General features: G+C 35.7%; 1 protein-coding gene across 14 annotated transcripts in view; it reads right to left on the reverse strand.

The window, feature by feature from the left end:
• Positions 1-449: 449 nt before the first annotated feature.
• Positions 450-18,723, reverse strand: part of WASF1 (WASP family member 1) — a 73,511-nt gene continuing 55,237 nt past the window's right edge. For 8 of the 14 annotated variants that reach the window (XM_065543214.2, XM_005551572.4, XM_045391662.2 and 5 more), the window contains 7 exons: positions 13,988-14,122; positions 9,198-9,351; positions 7,756-7,873; positions 6,041-6,213; positions 4,003-4,182; positions 2,219-2,847; positions 450-1,310 (listed from right to left, as the gene is read on the reverse strand). In XM_065543214.2, the coding sequence (XP_065399286.1) occupies positions 1,153-1,310; positions 2,219-2,847; positions 4,003-4,182; positions 6,041-6,213; positions 7,756-7,873; positions 9,198-9,351; positions 13,988-14,122 (1,547 nt within the window). In that variant the 3' untranslated portion in view covers positions 450-1,152. The remainder of the gene's footprint in view (positions 1,311-2,218; positions 2,848-4,002; positions 4,183-6,040; positions 6,214-7,755; positions 7,874-9,197; positions 9,352-13,987; positions 14,123-18,723) is intronic. The other 6 variants (XM_074036881.1, XM_074036876.1, XM_074036880.1 and 3 more) reach the window with 1 other exon arrangement.

Here is an 18,723-nt window from a genome sequence, read left to right on the forward strand (position 1 = left end):
GCACACCCCACCATGCCCGGCTAATTTTTGTACACTTTTGTAGAGACGGGGTTCTCGCCATGTTGCCCAGGCTGGTCTCAAACTCCCAGGCTCCAGTGATCCACCAGCCTCAGCCTCCGAAAATGTTAGGATTATAGGCGTGAGCCACCATGCCTGGCTGCAAAACGTAATTTCAAGAACACTGTTAAACTGAAATTAAGGTTTGCTGAAATTAGATGACAAGTTGAGGTTTTAATTTAAAACCACAAACAGTTGAGAAATATAGAGTTTATGAACTTAGGAGGAAAATGACATAAAAGCTACCTTACACAGTAGACAATATGAAGCTGTGCAATTAAGAGGAAATTATGTAGCTTAAGTGTTTTTTAAATTTTCATTCACTATTTAAAGCCTACCATAGAGTATCTGATAAATTATGATAAATCATTTTATTCAAACAGAAACACTGATGAACTTTTAAAATGAACCATTTATTAAATCAGACTGTTATTCTTAACAGTTATGTAAGTTACATGTATGTTTAAGTCAGAGTATTTCACATGGAAAAGTTTTTAACTCCTATAGGCAAGCAAAATCATATCACACAATATATAAGTGGGAAGGGGATACTGCTAAACATTCAAATAAGGCAAGTATATAAAAACAATAAAACAATAATGAAAAAATTCAAGCATTCCTTTAAGAGAATTCAACACTACAAGCTAAATGTACTTTCTGAGTGTATTCATATAATCAAGGCAGTGTTTCTTCTTTTAAAACATCAGGAAATGGAATAAGGCTCATTAATAGATACAGCTGCCCTCAAGATTTCAATTCAGTTGCTTTCTTTAAATTAAAATTCACAAAGTACACAATTAAGATATATCAAAAAACTGAATCTGCTACTCTAACAACAGCTGTCCATGCTTAATACTTAGTGGTTTATTTGACCAAATTAGTCTTTTCAGGGGGAAGAAAAAGATAAGCCACTGTAAAACATTTAGTTTGAAATGTATGCTAATATTTTCCTTAGAAATCAAAAGTTATGGAGGAAAAGGGTCATTTATTATAAGGAAAAGAAAGCAAAACACTAGAATGACCAACATTTTCAAGGAACAAGCACCACAAAGGACATTTGCATTCAGTTTTGTAATATTTATCAATGCATTTTTCTTACTCCAACCAATCTACTTCATCAAATTCTGAATCATCTTCCGAATCACTATATTCAACAGCAATACGGCGAGACAGGATGGTGGCAACATCATTTTCAATGCGTTCATGTTTAGCTTCCTGTTCACGCTGCTCTTCTACTTTGCGTAGTTGAATACCTGATATAGTGAATCCAAACCATTCATTTAAATCAAAATACCAAATACTACATACTTGATATTATTAACATTTCTGGAATAAAATACACATGAGAAATACTAATAGGAAAAATAAAAAGATCAGAAAAGAATGTGAAGAAATCATACTGAGAAAGGCATTAAATCTTTATGTTATCTGTGTTATTAGTTGGTAAAACTTACCAGGTATCCCAGTAGGTATCTAAAGTTTATTTATCCATCATGGTCTACTATACCTCCTTGCTTACCACCCCCTAAAAAATTAATGAGGTGGTACATTTCTTCTATCATCCCAATGGTCAAATAAATTAAACATTGTTGAATATATTTTCTGTGGCTTCATTATCCATTGTACTTGAGGGAAAGGCACTATTATTCATTCTATATGCTCAGTGCCTGGCCTACAGTCATTGCTTAGGAAATAATGACAATAAATGAATGAATATGAGAAGTCTTTCCTTTGTTACTAAGGGAAGAACCTCACTCCTTTAAAGGCATCTGGTAGAGTAAGTGTCATGGATACCCGAAATGAACAGCCTTAACATTGAAGAAAATACTATTTTTAAAGGAGTTAATATACACATTAAGCATAATATAAAGGGTTTTAATTAAATATTCTATAACACAAGTCTGATATATTAAATTTCTCATTCACTCAATAAACATTTTAAGGATACCTACAAAGCATGAAAATAAAATGATCAAATGTGATCTATTTTCTGGAAAATGATTTTAAATATAAGTTGGATATAGCTTTACTTTCTAAAGGCCATTTGTATACAACATGATCACCTAAAATTTTATAAATAAGGAACACATTTTTGTCTTAAATATTTAGAAAGTTTCCAATGCTACTATAGCAATGCTTTTCATGGAGCTGAGAAAATTACCTTTTCGTATTGCTTCCAGTAGCACACTCCTGGCATCACTGATTACAGGTAGGGTTGATGGATGGCGCTTTGGCTCAGAAGCAGGTATAACTTGTGATGGAGGAGATGGAGGCATTAATGGAACATGGGGACCTGGGGCAGTAGATGGAGTTGGATGTAGCCCAGAGGGAGGATGAGCAAGAGCTGTAACTGTGACAGGTGATGATGGTCGAATGCCAGGTGGAGGCAGAGGAGGCGGTGGTGGGGGTGGAGGCAGCCCCTGAACTTCACCTTGTGGGAGTGGATGAACTGGTACAGTTTCACATACTGGGGCAGCTCTAGCTACTGGTGGAGAGGGCTGTACTAGAGGAGGTGCAATTGGAGGAGGAGCTGGGTGAAGAACTCCAGGGGCAATCTGAAGAGGAGCTGGAGGTGGTGGTACTGCTGGAGCTTGCAAAGCAGTGGCTGGAGGTGGAGGTGGGGGAGGCACTGGAGGGGGAGGAGTTGAAGTCATTGAAGCTCTTAATGAGGAAGTTGACAAGGCAGATGGAAGAGGTGGTGGAGGAGGTGGGGGAGTGGGGCTCACAAACACAGGTGTTCTGCCTGTAGCCGGTGACTGAGGGCGATTTTCTATCAAACCTGTAGCAGAACTGAAATGACAAAGAGATTCTAGCAAGTTATTAAAAGAGAAAAGCCTAAAGAGAAAATCTAACCACACAAACTATAAATGACTATCTGTAATTATATCAAAATAGATCCATTAACATGCTCCTATAGAAATTTAACATCTTCAACAGTATTTAGGGAAAAAAAGAACTAAAAGCACATCAACAAAAAAAGTTAATGAGTGGTGCTTTGGTTTGTAATAGTCTAAATAGTCTCATTCTTTCATGCAACTTTTGCATCCACTCAGACATTTTATGCTCACTTTGATAAATAAAATGCTCAATTCTATACTGACAGGAGTCTCTGTAATGACTCAACATTGATCATAATGCAATTTTGTAGCAATACTTGTGGCCAATATAATGTTGTATTTATACTGAAACTATTAAGTCTCATCATATGCTATTTCAGTTACATCAATGACAGCTAATTACAAACCACAGAAAGAAATTCACAGCTCTCTCTTTTCCTGAGGATGGAACATCAAATGAGTCAGTGATAGAAAATTGGATTTTTAACTGAAAATTGTAAAGCTGATCTCTATATCTCTATTAGAAAATTTCCCTAATATTTCTCTATTAGAAATTTATCATTTGGATAATAACTGACAAGATTAAACTTCAAAATAGCTTTACAGAAAGATTATTATGAGCAACTGCCAATCCTCTCTGAAATTCTTTAAGTATTTTCCTTAATACCAAATTAGTATTAATAATCACATCTTTGGTTCCCATTTCTTAGACTGTTACCCACATTCCAAAAAATCCTTAATTTTTCTTAATACACTGCACATGATATGCTTAATAACAACACTATAATAAAATGAAACAGGCTTTAGTCTTTAAAATCTTATTAGCTAAATTTTCCTAGGAGAGTGTGTCAGCTCTAACCAGAAGATTACAAATAATGCCCCATAGACCAAATCAGACCTGCTCCCTGTTTTTATAAACAGAGTTTATTTAAATGCAGACACATTTGTTTATGTATAGTCTATGGTGGCTTTCATGCAACAATGGCAGAATTGAGTACTTGTGACAAAAACTGTAAGCCCTGAAGGCCAAAAATACTTACTATCTCGTCCTTGAAAGAAAAAGTTACTGACTCCTAAGATAAAACATCATATGCTTGTTCCAACATACCTGATACAGGTGGGTATCGGTTTCGCATCTCCTGCTCCATGCATTGGTGGAGGCGGAGGTGGTTCATGTGGTCTGACTAATACCCTTTCCTCAGCTCTAGTCAGAAGCTCACTCATCTGACTAAATGGCAAGGCAGAAAGTGAGTACGATCCATCCATATGATCCACGTATGTCTGAGGTCTAAAAGAAATATACAGTATCAGTGAATTTTTCTTGAATTATTGGGAGGAAAAGTGTTCTACATGAGATATTAAATATTTAAAGTTTATCCTTTCAATGCCAACATTTTAACTATTTTTAAGAAACTTTCAGAAAAGTATTACATTAATCCTGCTTTTAAAACAAAGAATGCTGCTCACAATGTAACCCTTACTTGTTGATTTAGAGATCTACTATGATGACCATCAGTTATTTTATTATTTTATAACAGAATACTAATTCAACTCACAGGATGAAAAGCATTACATACATAATCTAATAAACAAGAAAATAATTAACTTTTAGCAAGTTGTGTGGAAAGCTATCTGCCTCTATTTCAGTTTTTTTCTTTACAAGAAGATGCCAATGACAGAAAGGTAGAATAGGAAAATGAGTTTTCTACTATTAGTATATCTCAGTGTGCTCTCAAATGACTTCTAAAAGTCTTGCACCAGAGAGAAAGGCCTCCCCGATACTAACAGCACAGAGGTGGCTAGCTATATTGTTTCTGTCCTTCTGCTGTTTTAAACGTGCAAGGGTACTCAGAAAACAGCTGAGTAACATAGCAACATGTGACTTAGATGTAAGCAAAATTTCAGATACCTCGAACATGTTAAGATTTATAAATATTTACTAGTACATTCTGGGGACAAAGTTGGATTTAACAGATGTACACACAGCAAGTCAGAAATTACTGTATTTAGTGAGCCAGATAAATACCTTAATTACTCAACTGTAGTAGAAATAAATGTGTCTATAATTTTTTAATGTCAATTCTTTCAGTAATACAGATAAATAGTATCTCTCAGATGTATATTTCTCCTAAAATAGGTCAAGATGTTGCACACTTATGGCCCAATAATTTATATGTATATTACTTAAAAGAAAACCTTAAGCTCTTCTCCATTAAAAAATCATATGACTAGGCTGGGCACAGTGGCTCACGCATGCAATCCCAGCAATTTGGGAGGCCAAAACAGGCAGATCACTTGAGGTCATGAGTTCAAGACCAGCCTGGCCAACATGGTGAGACCCCATCTCTACTAAAAATACAAAAATTAGCTGGGCGTGGTAGCGTGTGCCTGTAATTCCAGCTACTTGGGAGGCTGAGGTAGGAGAATCACTTGAACCCAGGAGTTAGAGGTTGCAGTGAGCCAAGATCACACCACTGCACTCCAGCCTGGGTGATAAGAGCGAGATTCTGTCTCAAAACAAACAAACAAACATGACTATACCCAAGTAAATGTCTTCATAGAGAGATGCCAGTTTAATGTGTTTGCTGGTAGTATGTTATTTAGTTAGGGCCTCTGGCCACTGAGAAAGGAAAAAGACCTATTCTTTTCTACAAAAGGGATGAGTACTTTTGTTTGAAAGTCCTAATGTATCTGAGGTGGGTGATGTGGCAAAGAAAGGAAGACAGGGGAAAGCAAAAGGAACAAAACAGAACCCCTTCTTCACTCCTATTTTATATGCAGTAAATCAATAGTATTTCAAAAAAATCCCAGACCCTACACTTCCATTACAAAATTCTAGCAGACTGTGCCCGAAATATTGAGAGACTATTGAGATTTCACACTAAAGCTAAAACAACCCTAAAGATCAGCCACTCCAACCACCTCTTTCTACAGATGACAAAACTAAAGTCCAGGTATGAAAATGACCTGCTCAAGGCCTGACTTTAGTAGGCCCACAGCAGTAGGGATTTTGAAGTAATCTCTATATTTATAACAGGGTCTGCCTGTTCAACAGTTTAGGACTCAAGACTTAGAAGTACAGATATTACAAATAAAGCCAATGTTTTATCATTTTTTTAAAAAAACAAAAACAAAAGTAAAGAAACCTTGTTTCAAAATGAGAGGCTGGACCATTAGCAACTTCAATATGCTTATGTAAGAGATTAGCATCATCTTCAGCCAGCTCTGGACCTTGGGCCAGCTTCTGCCATTCTCGCCGCCTGTCATGAGGTGCTCTTGGCACTTTTTCTGGTTCATGAGGACGATCTAGATTTTTCTGCTATAACAGATGTATTGAAACAAAGTCAAATGCTTAAGTGCTAATTTTTTAAAAAAATTAAAAAAAGTGCTAATTTAAAAAAAGAGGTTATAACAATCAAAATAACATTCTAACATCAACACTAAAAAAGACAATGTCATCGTAATATAGTAAAAGTAACACAGAAATGGTTCACTTGTACATTCCGAGTTAAATCTTAGCCAGTGTGCTGCAGTCCCAGTTTCCTGCCATGTTTTGTTTAACCCCTAATTCGAACTGATGGCGCCAGACACAAAATAGTACGCCTAAAGAATACAATTTGAGGTCAGAAAGTCTTTCACATGAAAAAAGATTCATGAACCCTTGCTCCACAGGCATTAGTTTGAAGTTTCTACCATTAATGGCATTGCCTACCTCTAATCAAAATGTAAAAATGTACTAAGGTTATGTTATCTGGGAAGTAACTGATTAGTTAGCCAACACATTAGAAAAAAATTCAATTATCTAATTAACCCATAATAACTATATCACTCAACAGAAAACATTGTCTTTAAACAATAAAACAAAAAGTGATTCAAAACTGGGGGAGAAAGTATAGAAAGGGCTAGAGTAAGTGTAACAAATTCAAATGCCCAAAGCGGCCAAGCGGATAACATACATGAATGAAGTCAGTCGGGTGTAAGATGGGGCATGTGGTGAGCTAGACAGATATGTCCATCTCAGGCACTCTAGTTCCAAAATTTAAAAACCTCTGTGTTTGGCAAATGAAACACACCCTACAGGCATAATCTGGCTTGCCAGTCACTAGTTTGCAAATGTTAGCTAGAATACTGGGTTACCATCTAGCAAAGAAGACAATACAACGGCATTATACAGGGATTAGGGAAAGCAGAGATAGTTACAGGAGAACCAGAGAGATGATAAAGACAGAACTTGCCTCCTTCATAATTCAGCCTAAATCTAACTTTGCTTCAACCTTCTGTGTTTTCAGTTATCATTAACATGAAATATAAAGCAGAGAGAAGTGAATTTTATTAGAAAGTGGAAAATGACAACAGAAATAACAGAAATTTCATGTGAATATAATAACCTCTCCAACACATTTAGGAGAGAAACGTTTAGGATGTGCTCTGTAGCCAGAAAATATTAGCTTAATCTACGTTACCAATATCTGTACAAGATTCCATTGTTCCTTCTTACCAAAATGTTCCTCTCTTCCTTGGTCCACCTAACTAACTCCTATCTGTTCTTCAAGATTCATTATAAGCTTTGTTGGAAGTGTTTACCCTGGCTGCTAGCTAAAGCAGATGCTATTTTGTGTTATCTAAACCCTTTATGCATACCTCTGCTACGGCACTTATTATGCCATACTCTAATAACCTAATTGCTCATCTGCTCCCCATCAGACTGTGTTCTTTCTGTGGAGTTATAAAGACTTCAGTATTTAACTATATGGACCCAATAAAATAAAACTTTCAAAATACAAGATTAATGAAGTTCAATATATGCAACAAAACACAAATATACAAAAATTAACCTCAATTTTTTAATCTCTTGTAATACCTTCTGCTTCCTCTTTTCCTTCCTCTTATCCTCTGTATCTTGCAACATTTTTTCTTTCCATAGATCAAAGAAATATGAAGGATTGGTATAAAACTTCAGACCTTCTTTACCATCATCTCTGAAATGTATCAATTAAAACACACATTAGTAAGACTTAGGCACTCAGAACAGAAATAATTTCACTAAAATGTTTATCCTCTTATATCAACAAAATACAGCTCCTGTTAAAATATTGACAAAATAAAATTGAATATTGCACCAATAGAAAATTTCTCACAAATCTGAGGAAACAAAGAAAAGAGGAAAACCAGATGCTTTTCTGAGTTAGTACTAATACTTCAAAGTACAGCTGGGCAATTTTCATCCCTAACTTCTGCTGAATCCCAAATTTTCTCAAAAGTCCTTTGGGCAATTCCAATAATTACAAATAGCTCTGCCAAAGATAAAAGCCTGAAAAGACAATAACATCATCTAGAATAGAGAAATTTTGAAGTTTCTGCCAATACTATGATTTATCTTACTAAATCCAAAATACATCACGTAATAGTCATTCTAATAGTCACATTTATATCTAATGATCTGCACACTGACTTATAATTTCAAATAACTCTCTAAATACTATTTTATTCAGGATGTGTCATACATCTTAAATTATCCATTTAACAAACCACGTGAAAGAACTTCAAAAAAAGGTTAAATAATTCCAGATTTTATTCAAAGTGGTAAAAAGCATTTTAAGGTACTACCTATTCATTATATAAGAAGTTAATGCACACAAATCAAGAGTAGACGAAACAGGCCGGGCGCAGTGGCTCACACCTGTAATCCCAGCACTTTGGGAGGCCGAGGCGGGCGGATCACGAGGTCAGATGGAGACCATCCTGGCTAACACAGTGAAACCCCGTCTCTATTAAAAATACAAAAAATTAGCCAGGCTTGGTGATGGGCACCTGTAGTCCCAGCTACTCGGTAGGCTGACACAGGAGAATGGCATGAACCCGGGAGGTGGAGCTTGCAGTGAGCCTGAGTGACAGAGCGAGACTCTGCCTCAAAAAAAAAAAAAAAAAAAAAAAGAGTAGACAAAACAAGCAAAAATTATAATGTTTATTTTGTTAGAAGGACAGAATTTTGAGCTTTTTCCATTTGGTTAAAAATTAAATTAAAAGGACAATAATGACTCCTTATCTCTTTATATTAATAAGTTTACCAGTGGCTTTTCTTAACTTGTCAAAACAACTCTTTTGAATAGGTCTTGTCTTTTGTATGCCAGAATCTTAGGAATTCATCCAGTGAATAAAACAAAGGTTTTTGCAAAGGTGGTGGACAGAGAGGGCTCTATGTGTTGGCTAGAAGCCCAATGAAATAAAGAATGTTTGGGGATTTAGCATTTCAATCTGAAGTCTGAGATAAATAATAGGGCTACCATTTATTAACCTACCTACCTATAAGGAGTGAGTATATTGAGAGGTGGAGGCTGTTCACAAACATCGTACGTCTCCTGTAATGGAATAGGCAAAGTCTTGCGATCAAAAAGCTGCTGGTCTTGAATTGTAGAACTTCGGAAAGCTTTCCTCATTGTTATATCTTGCAAAGACACTGAAACAAAAATCAAGAATTCATTTTATTTTATTTTACTAAGATGATTTAACATAAGGGCAAATTCATATACTGTATTTGTCTAAAAGTCAGCACGGTTCAAGAGGTTGTGACCTTAGTGGCTTATGAATCAGAAACCACATTATAAATGTTCTATCATTATATTTACCCTTATCATTCTGTGCCTAATTTCCCAATCAGATAGGTTTTAATTAACCTTTGATTTCTAGGGCTCAGAAGGCCCTAAAGACATCTGAAACATATCTACATTTCAACCAAATATACCTTTTTCTTTCTTCTACCTGCCATCATGGGCCCCCACCAACTTAGGTTCTCTTCTCCTATTTATCTTCTTTTCCATCTCCCTTTATTCCTTCTTTTTAGCTTACATCAGTAACTCTGAAAGGAATTACTTACTTATTAGTGGCACTGTGGGTTAAACACGCTGTTAACCTCTACACTACGTATGCTATAAATCTTTTGTGTGTACTATCAAGTTAAAACAAACTTTACTGTAAAGGAAATATTTTTAAGTATTGGGTGATCTATATTATTCTTTTTAACTTATATTTTATCTGAACTATAAGGATTTCTACCTAACTATAAGCTCTTGAAGACTCAGACTATCTTATACATTAGTATTCCCAGTAACTAGCACAGCCCCATCACATATGTGATGATTTAAAAATAACTTCATTTATTTTGAACTGTGCAGCACGTTAAAATAACAAATATACAAAAATGCTGCATTCTTAACTCTTAGAGTGATTTCCTGATATTAAAAAATAAAGTAGTTTCTTAGATATTTAATATGGCCTTAAGTATACAGACAAATACCCTCATAGCAAGGTCAGTATAACAATCCTAACAATTCTTTTTTTTTGAGACAGAGTCTCACTGTGTCACCCAGGCTGGAGTGCAGTGGTGCGATCTCGGCTCACTGCAACCTCTTCCTCCCTCCTCTTCCGTCCTCCTCCTCCCTCCTGCCTCAGCTTCCCAAGTAGCTGGGACTACAGGCAACTGCCACCACGGCCGGCTAATTTTTTTTTTTTTTTAATTTTTAGTAGAGATGAGGTTTCACTATGTTGGCCAGGCTGGTCTTGAACTCCTGACCTCGTGATCTGCCCACCTCGGCCTCCCAAAGTGCTGGGATTACCGGTGTGAGCCACCACGTCCGGCCAACAATTCTTAAGTTATCCTTCTCCCTAAAATAATTTTCCTATCATCTTCTCAAGTAAATTCACTCAACATGAACACGGGACCAATGGCACAGGTGGTGCAATAGGCTGGCTCTGCAACGGCGGCACCATAACTGCATTTCTAGCAACTCCACTGCTGCATGACCTGTAACACACTTATAAATACTAAAATAAAATTCAGAGAAGCAAAAAGTTTTTCCCCACTGTCACTAAAAAGTGGCACTGGAGATACAGTATTTAATGAGTACATACTATATGTGCTAGATGGTTTCACTAACTTTCATTTCATTTAATCTTCATAATTCAGTAAGATATGAATTATTCCATTTTGAAATATTACAAGAAAGCCAAGGCTAGGACATAGTATATAACTGACCTGAGGTTAAACAGTTAATAAACAGAAGAGCCAGAACACAGAAGTCAGATCTGTTTGCCTTTAAGGCTAATTTGTTTGCCACAATACCACACACTGTTTTCAGGCTCCTGCCAGAAGTGGCTTGTGTTGTCTGCAGTCAAAGTGGATCAGTTCTTGCCACTCTCCTACCCCACTTATTAATCAATAAGTATGTAACTAAGATGAAACCTAGTGTTTAATCTCCCCAAACTTCCTTGGTAAAGGATATAAGAAACATGTAAAGTAATAAGCATGTTGTACTTTTCTACCTTCAACTCCTCCCATTTATCGCTTGTCTATAAACTGACCATTGTGGTGAAGCCCCTTCCACTTGCCAACAATAACATCTGATATTAATAAAATAGAATTATGAAGCAATAAATCGGTATAATGTTTATAAACATAATTGACTTAAATATAATTGTACAAGTCTTTGTTTAAAATTCATTTAAAAATATTTTCGAAATTGATAGTTTTCAGTTACTACAAAATGGTTTAAAAAAACTGATACCACACTATGCAATTTAGTACTGTACACATGATGTTATTTTTTTTGAACTCCCACTGAATTAAAAAACCAAGGTTAAATAACTGAAAACTCCTTCAATACAACCTCTCCAAAACAATTTCAAATGAAGTAGTTCAGCTTTTAGATTCTGAATTCTTCCCCCACTGCTCCACAAAATTTTAAAGGAAACTATGTATAATTCTGACAGTATAGTTGTTGAAATATTAAAATTTGTTTTTTAACACAAACATCTTATTTACTGTTATCTGTATTTTCACTTTCAAGTTTAACGGTGGTTCTAAGACATTTGTTAAAATGTAACAATATTTTGAAACTAAATGTTGACTTTTATTTCTGTTACATATGAGAACTGCCCGTGTATTTCTCTATTATTTGATGGCATAAATTTATATTCAAGTTAGAAATAGTTGAGCTATCTAAAAAACAAATTTTGGCTATAAATTATATATCTGAAAGCATGACCATAAAGTATTTTTTCATCACTAACAATGATTTTACTTCAAGAATTCCATGAGGTGTAATTAATGTATTGATACATGCACATGTTTCAAAGGACACCACCAAGAAAGACAACCTAAAGAATGGGAGAAAATATTTGCAAATCATTATTTGATAAAGGATTTAGATCCAAAATATACACAGAATTCCAACAAGTCAAAAATAAAAACACAAATAATCCAAATTATAAATGGGTAAAGGAACTACATAGACATTTCTCCAAAGAAGATATACAAATGGCCTATAAGCACATGAAAAGATATTCAACATCATTAGCCATCAGGGAAATATAAATACACATTATATGAATTAACCTTGAAAACATTATGCTAAATGAAAGCAGTCACAAAAGACCACATATTGTACTATTCATTCATATGAAATATCCATACAGACAGATCCATACAGACAAATCCATATAGGCAAATCCATACAGACAGAAAGATCAGTGATTGCTAGGGGTTGAGCTGAAGGGGAAACAGAGTGACTGCTAATGAGTACAGGGCTTCTTTCTGGAGTGATACAAATACTCTAAAATTGATTGTGGTGATGGTTGCATAACTTGAATATACTAAAAAACACTGAACTGTACACTTCAACTTTAAATGGGTGAACTGCAAGGTATAGGTAGGTTGTGAAATATATCTTAATAAAGCTATTTTTTAAGTATTATTCCTTTTTTTCTTGTATCCAGAGCCCTGAGTTTACATTTTACAAGTGGTAGAAATCTAGTGTGCCAAGTATTTACCTCTCCTTATTTACACATTAGATTATTTCAAAAATAGCTGGTTCCATCACTAAGACATCCGTCATTACATTATATTTTTGTTCTTTCCAGTGACATCCTTTAGTATTTTTATTGTTAAAGTTCAGATCTATTATATAATTTGCATTTACACGAAAAATTATATCTATTATATAATTTGCATATATATTATTTAATGCAACAAAAATATTTTGAAGAGAGTGTAAGAAATTCCATTAAACAATTCTCTGTGGTAGATAAGTGCAAATTATGTTCTTAGTATTACATTTTTTTTTGTAAAACAAACAAAAAGAGGCATTTAGGAAACATCGGCATTGAACGTATTCTATCAAGGCATAAAACATGATTTTACCACTGAAGTTTCTACAGTTATTTTAGCTTATAGGGTGGCTTCCTTACCTGATTATTCCTGATTTAATATCTTGGTATAGAATGTTTACACCCTACATACTGGCAATTTGTTTTTGAAATGTTCATTTAAAGTAGGAAGTTGCATTCAGTTAAATAACTAGTAAGACTTTAGCAATATGCACATAAAAAAGCATATTAAAAGCAGTTATATGCCCGGGTGCGGTGGCTCACGCCTGTAATCCCAACACTTTGGGAGGCTGAGGCAGGCAGATCACAAGGTCGGGAGTTTGAGACCAGCCTGACCAACATGGCAAAACCCCATCTCTACTAAAAATAAAAAAATTAGCCAGGCATGGGGGCAGGCACCTGTAATCCCAGTTACTCAGGATGCTGAGGCAGGAGAATCACTTGAACTTGGGAGGTGGAGGTTGCAGTGAGCTGAGATCGCGCCACTGCACTCCAGCCTAGGTGACAGAGTGAGACTCTGTCTCAAAAAAAAAGTAGTTACATTCTTGAAGAGTCAAACCTAAAGATTTCAGGTAATTTTCTAATAGTTTTTATTTCTAAGACAAAAGTATACAAATAAATTATAAGGGAGAAAAGAGAAAGAGAATGAAGAGAATGGAGGAAAATATCTGGTTAAAATGACTTATTTATGCCAAAATTAGGAGCTGTTTAGTGTACAAAAAGAAGAGATTTAAAACAGTAGAAAAGAAAAGCCAGGAGAGTCATACCGATGGCATTTTTAGATAATTCACTGATTTATTACAATATGTACACCAAAGGACATGGGTATGATCTGTAATACATTCATGATTAATATTGTTCTTAAATATATCATTCATCTCATCTAACTTAAAATATATACACAGAAGAAAATACAATATTAATAAGCTTACATTCTTCTTCCTTTGGATCAAGCTGTGTAACACTAACGGATAAACGGTCCACACGTTCTTGCAATGAGTTGACTCTGAAGGAAAAACTATGTGCTTCATTGAATAATTCTCCAAATATATCTTCAGCATATTTACCTAAGCAAAAATGAAACATGTATCATAAAATTTAATATCCAGAGCACTGAGTTTTTATCTTTGCAAGCAGTAGAAATCTAGCATGATATTTGCCTCAGATACTTTGTGATCAGAGATAAATATTGAACAATGTAATATTAAAACTGGTGTCCTGTTGAATTTGGCATTTATTTGGAATTACAGTTGACCCTTGAACAAAATCATTTCACTGTGCTAGTCCACTTACATGTGGATATTTTTCAATAATTACACTGAAAATTTTAGAGATTTGAGACAATTTGAAAAAATTTGCAGATAAACCACATAGCCTAAAAATATTTAAAAATTTAAAAAATATTTTAAAGATACGTTATGAATGCATAAAATATATGTAAATATGAGTGTATTTTATTATTTACTACCACAAAATATACAGAAATCTATTATAAAAAGTTAAAACATATCAAAATTTACACACAAAACACAAACATACATAATGCCACTCATAGTCAAGAGAAACATAAAGAAATGTAAAGATGTATTAGGTTGGTGCAAATGTAATTACGGTTTTTGCCAACCTAATAGTACTAAATCATAACAATAAATTTAAGTGTAGTAATACTGTATTACTGTAATAATTTTATAGCCACCCTCTGTTGATATTGCAGTTAGCGCTAGTGTTGTATCCACTTAAAATGCTGTTTGAGCAGTTCTCTCTCCATAAATTGTATATGAGAGTAGGAAGTAATCTCTCATGGTTCTTGCATATTTTTCACCATGTTTTATGCAATACTGTAAACCTTGAATACATTGTGAGACTCATTCAAAGTGCCACCAGTGATGCTGGAAGTACTCTCAAGTACAGGAAAGTCATAAAATTACAAGAAAAAGTTGATTTGCTTGATATGAACCACAGATTGAGGTCTACAGCTGTGGTTGCTTAGCATTTCAAGATAAATGAATCAAACTTAAGGGCAATTATAAAAAAAGAAAAGGAAAATCATGAAGCCATTGCTGCAGCTACATCAGCAGACACAAAAACCTTGTACTTTTTTGTGAATATCTTTTAATCTTGTATCGAAATGCACTTTTTGTGGGTGCATGGCTGTTACAAGAAAAGTCTACATATAGACTCTAACATGATTTGAGAAAAAGTGAAGTCCTTATACTACAACTTAAAGCAAAAGGAAGGTAAAGGATCTAAACCTGGAAAATTTAATGACAGCAAAGGATGGTTTGATACTTTTAGAAAGTGGTTTGGCCTTAAAAATGTCACAACAAGAGAAGGTGCAGCTTTTGTCAGCCAAGAGGCAGCAGATCAGTTCCCAGATGCCATTAAGAAAATAATTGGTTTCCATGTATGCTGCTTGAAAAAAAAAAAATAATAATAATTGGCCAGGCATGACTGTCTGCAATCCCAGCACTTTGAAAGGCTGAGGTGGGCAGATTGCTTGAGCTCAGGAGTTTGAGACCAGCCTGAACAACATGGTGAAACCCCATATCAACCAAGAATACAGAAATTAGTGGGGCACGATAGTATGCGCCTGTAGTACCAGCTACTTGGGGAGGTGAGGCAGGAGGATCACTTGAGCCTGGGAGGTCGAGGCTACTGTGAGTTGTGATCATGCCACTGTACTCCAGCCCAGCCTGGGTGACAAAGTGAGACCTTCTCTCTCTTTCTCTCAAAACAAAGAAACAAACAAACAAAACAAAACAAAACAGAAAAGAAAAAGAAAAAAATTGAGTAGAAACAATATCTGCCTGAACTGAGTTTTAATGCAGATGAGAATGTCTTATTCCAGAAAAAAAAAAAAAAGCCACAGAGGACATTTATTAGTAAGAAAAAGTGAACACCAGGATTTAAGGCAGGAAGGGACATGCTAACTCTACTGTTTTGTGCAAATGCAGTTGGGTTTATCATCAGAACTGCCCTTATCTATAAAGCTGCTAACCTCAAGCCTTGAAGGGAAAAGAAGGCCAAAAGAAGAAGGCAAGGCAATAAAAAGGCATGGACAATGAGAATCCTTTTTCTGGATTGGTCCCATCGACATTTTGTCCCTGAAGTCAGGAAGTACCTTGCCACTAAGGGACTGTCTTTTAAAATTTTTGTGATAACTGTACAACATCCCTGGCCACTCAGAACTCCATGAGTTTCACACTGAAGGTGTCAAAGTGGTCCACTTGCCCGCAAACATGACAGCTCTAATTCAGCCTCTACATCAGGAGGTCATAAGGACATTTAAGACTCATTACACACAGTATTCTATGGAAGACTGTCAACACTATGGAAGAGAATCCCAATAGAGAACATCATGAAAGTCTGGAGGGATTATATCATCAAAGATGTAATAGTTGTTACTGAAAAAGCCAAGAAAACCATCAAGCCCAAGACAACAAATTCATAAAATTTTAGAAAACTGTGTCCAAATGTTTTGCATGACCTCACAGCGTTTGTAACAGTGTCAGTCAAGGAAATAATGAAACAGTGGAAGGAAGTGGGAGTGTGCCAGTCCAGATCCTAAGCCTTGAGTGCTTCTGTTCTCTCTCTTACACTGTCATCATGATAAAAACGTGCCCTGGAGAGTTTGCACTCCAGTCAGTCCGCCGGCCCTCTGTAAAATACAGAACCTCCCTTAGCCATCTCAGCTGAATACTATAAACACCTCTACGCAAATAAACTAGAAAATCTAGAAGAAATGGATAAATTCCTGGACACATACACCTTCCCAAGACTAAACCAGGAAGAAGATGAATCCCTGAATACACCAATAACAGGTTCTGAAATTGAGGCAATAATTAATATCCTACCAACCAAAAGAAGTCCAGGACCAGACGGATTCACAGTCGAATTCTACCAGAGGTACAAGGAGGAACGGGTACCATTCCTTCTGAAATTATTCCAATCAATAGGAAAAGAGGGAATCCTCCCTAACTCATTTTATGAGGCCAGTATCATCCTGATACCAAAGCCTGGCAGAGACACAACAAAAAAAGATAATTTTAGACCAATATCCCTGATGAACATTGATGCAAAAATCCTCAATAAAATACTGGCAAACAGAATCCAGCAGCACATCAAAAAGCTTATCCACCATGATCAATTGGCCTTCATCCCTGGGATGCAAGGCTGGGTCAACATACGCAAATCAGTAAATGTAATCCATCATATAAACAGAACCAAAGACAAAAACCACATGATTATCTCAATAGATGCAGAAAAAGGTCTTTGACAAAATTCAAAAGCCCTTCATTCTAAAAACTCTCAATAAATTAGGTATTGATGGGACGTATCTCAAAATAGTAAGAGCTATTTCTGACAAACCCACAGCCAATATCATACTGAATGGGCAAAAACAGGAAGCATTCCCTTTGAAAACTGGTACAAGACAGGGATGCCCTCTCTCACCACTCCTGTTCAATATAGTGTTGGAAGTTCTGGCCAGGGCAATCAGGCAGGAGAAAGAAATAAAGGCCATTCAACTTGGAAAAGAGGAAGTCAAATTGTCCCTGTTTGCAAATGACATGATTGTATATTTAGAAAACCCCATCGTCTCAGCCCAAAATCTCCTTAAACTGATTAAAGCAACTTCAGCAAAGCCTCAGGATACAAAATCAACGTGCAAAAATCACAAGCATTCCTATACACTGATAACAGACAAACAGATAGCCAAATCATGAGTGAACTCCCATTCACAACTGCTTCAAAGAGAATAAAATACCTAGGAATCCAACTTACAAGGGATGTGAAGGACCTCTTCAAGGACAATTACAAACCACTGCTCAACAACAACAACAAAAAAAAAGGACACAAACAAATGGAAGAACATTTCATGTTGATGGATAGGAAGAATAAATATCATGAAAATGGCCATACTACCCAAGGTAATTTATAGTTTCAATGCCATCCCCATCAAGCTACCACTGACTGTCTCCACAGAATTGGAAAAAACGACTTTAAAGTTCATATGGAACAAAAAAAGAGCCCACATAGCCAACACAATTCTAAGGAAAAAGAACAAAGCTGAGCCATCACACTACCTGACTTCATACTATACTACAAGGCTACAGTAACCAAAACAGCACGGCACTGCTACCAAAGCAGATATATAGACCAACGGAACAGAACAGAGTCCTCAGAAATAACACCAGACATCTACAACCATCTGATCTTGGACAAACCTGACAAAAACAAGAAATGGGGAAAGGATTCCCTATTTAATAAATGGTGCTGGGAAAACTGGCTAGCCATATGTAGTAAGCTAAAACTGGATCCCTTCCTTACACGGTATGTAAAAATTAACTCAAGATGGATTAAAGATTTAAATGTAAGACCTAACACCATAAAAACCCTAGCAGCAAACCTAGGCAATACCATTCAGGACATAAGCATGGGCAAACACTTCATGACTAAAACACCAAAAGCAATGGCAACAAAAGCCAAAATTGACAAATGGGATCTAAATAAACTAAAGAGCTTCTGCACATCAAAAGAAACTATCATCAGAGTGAACAGGCAACCTATAGAATGGGAGAAAATCTTTGCAATCTACCCATAAGACAAACGGCTAATATCCAGAATCTACAAAGAACTTAAATTTATAAGAAAAAAAAGAAAATCCATC

This window comes from Macaca fascicularis, chromosome 4 (genome assembly GCF_037993035.2).
Source record: "Macaca fascicularis isolate 582-1 chromosome 4, T2T-MFA8v1.1".
Taxonomy (NCBI): Eukaryota; Metazoa; Chordata; class Mammalia; order Primates; family Cercopithecidae; genus Macaca; species Macaca fascicularis.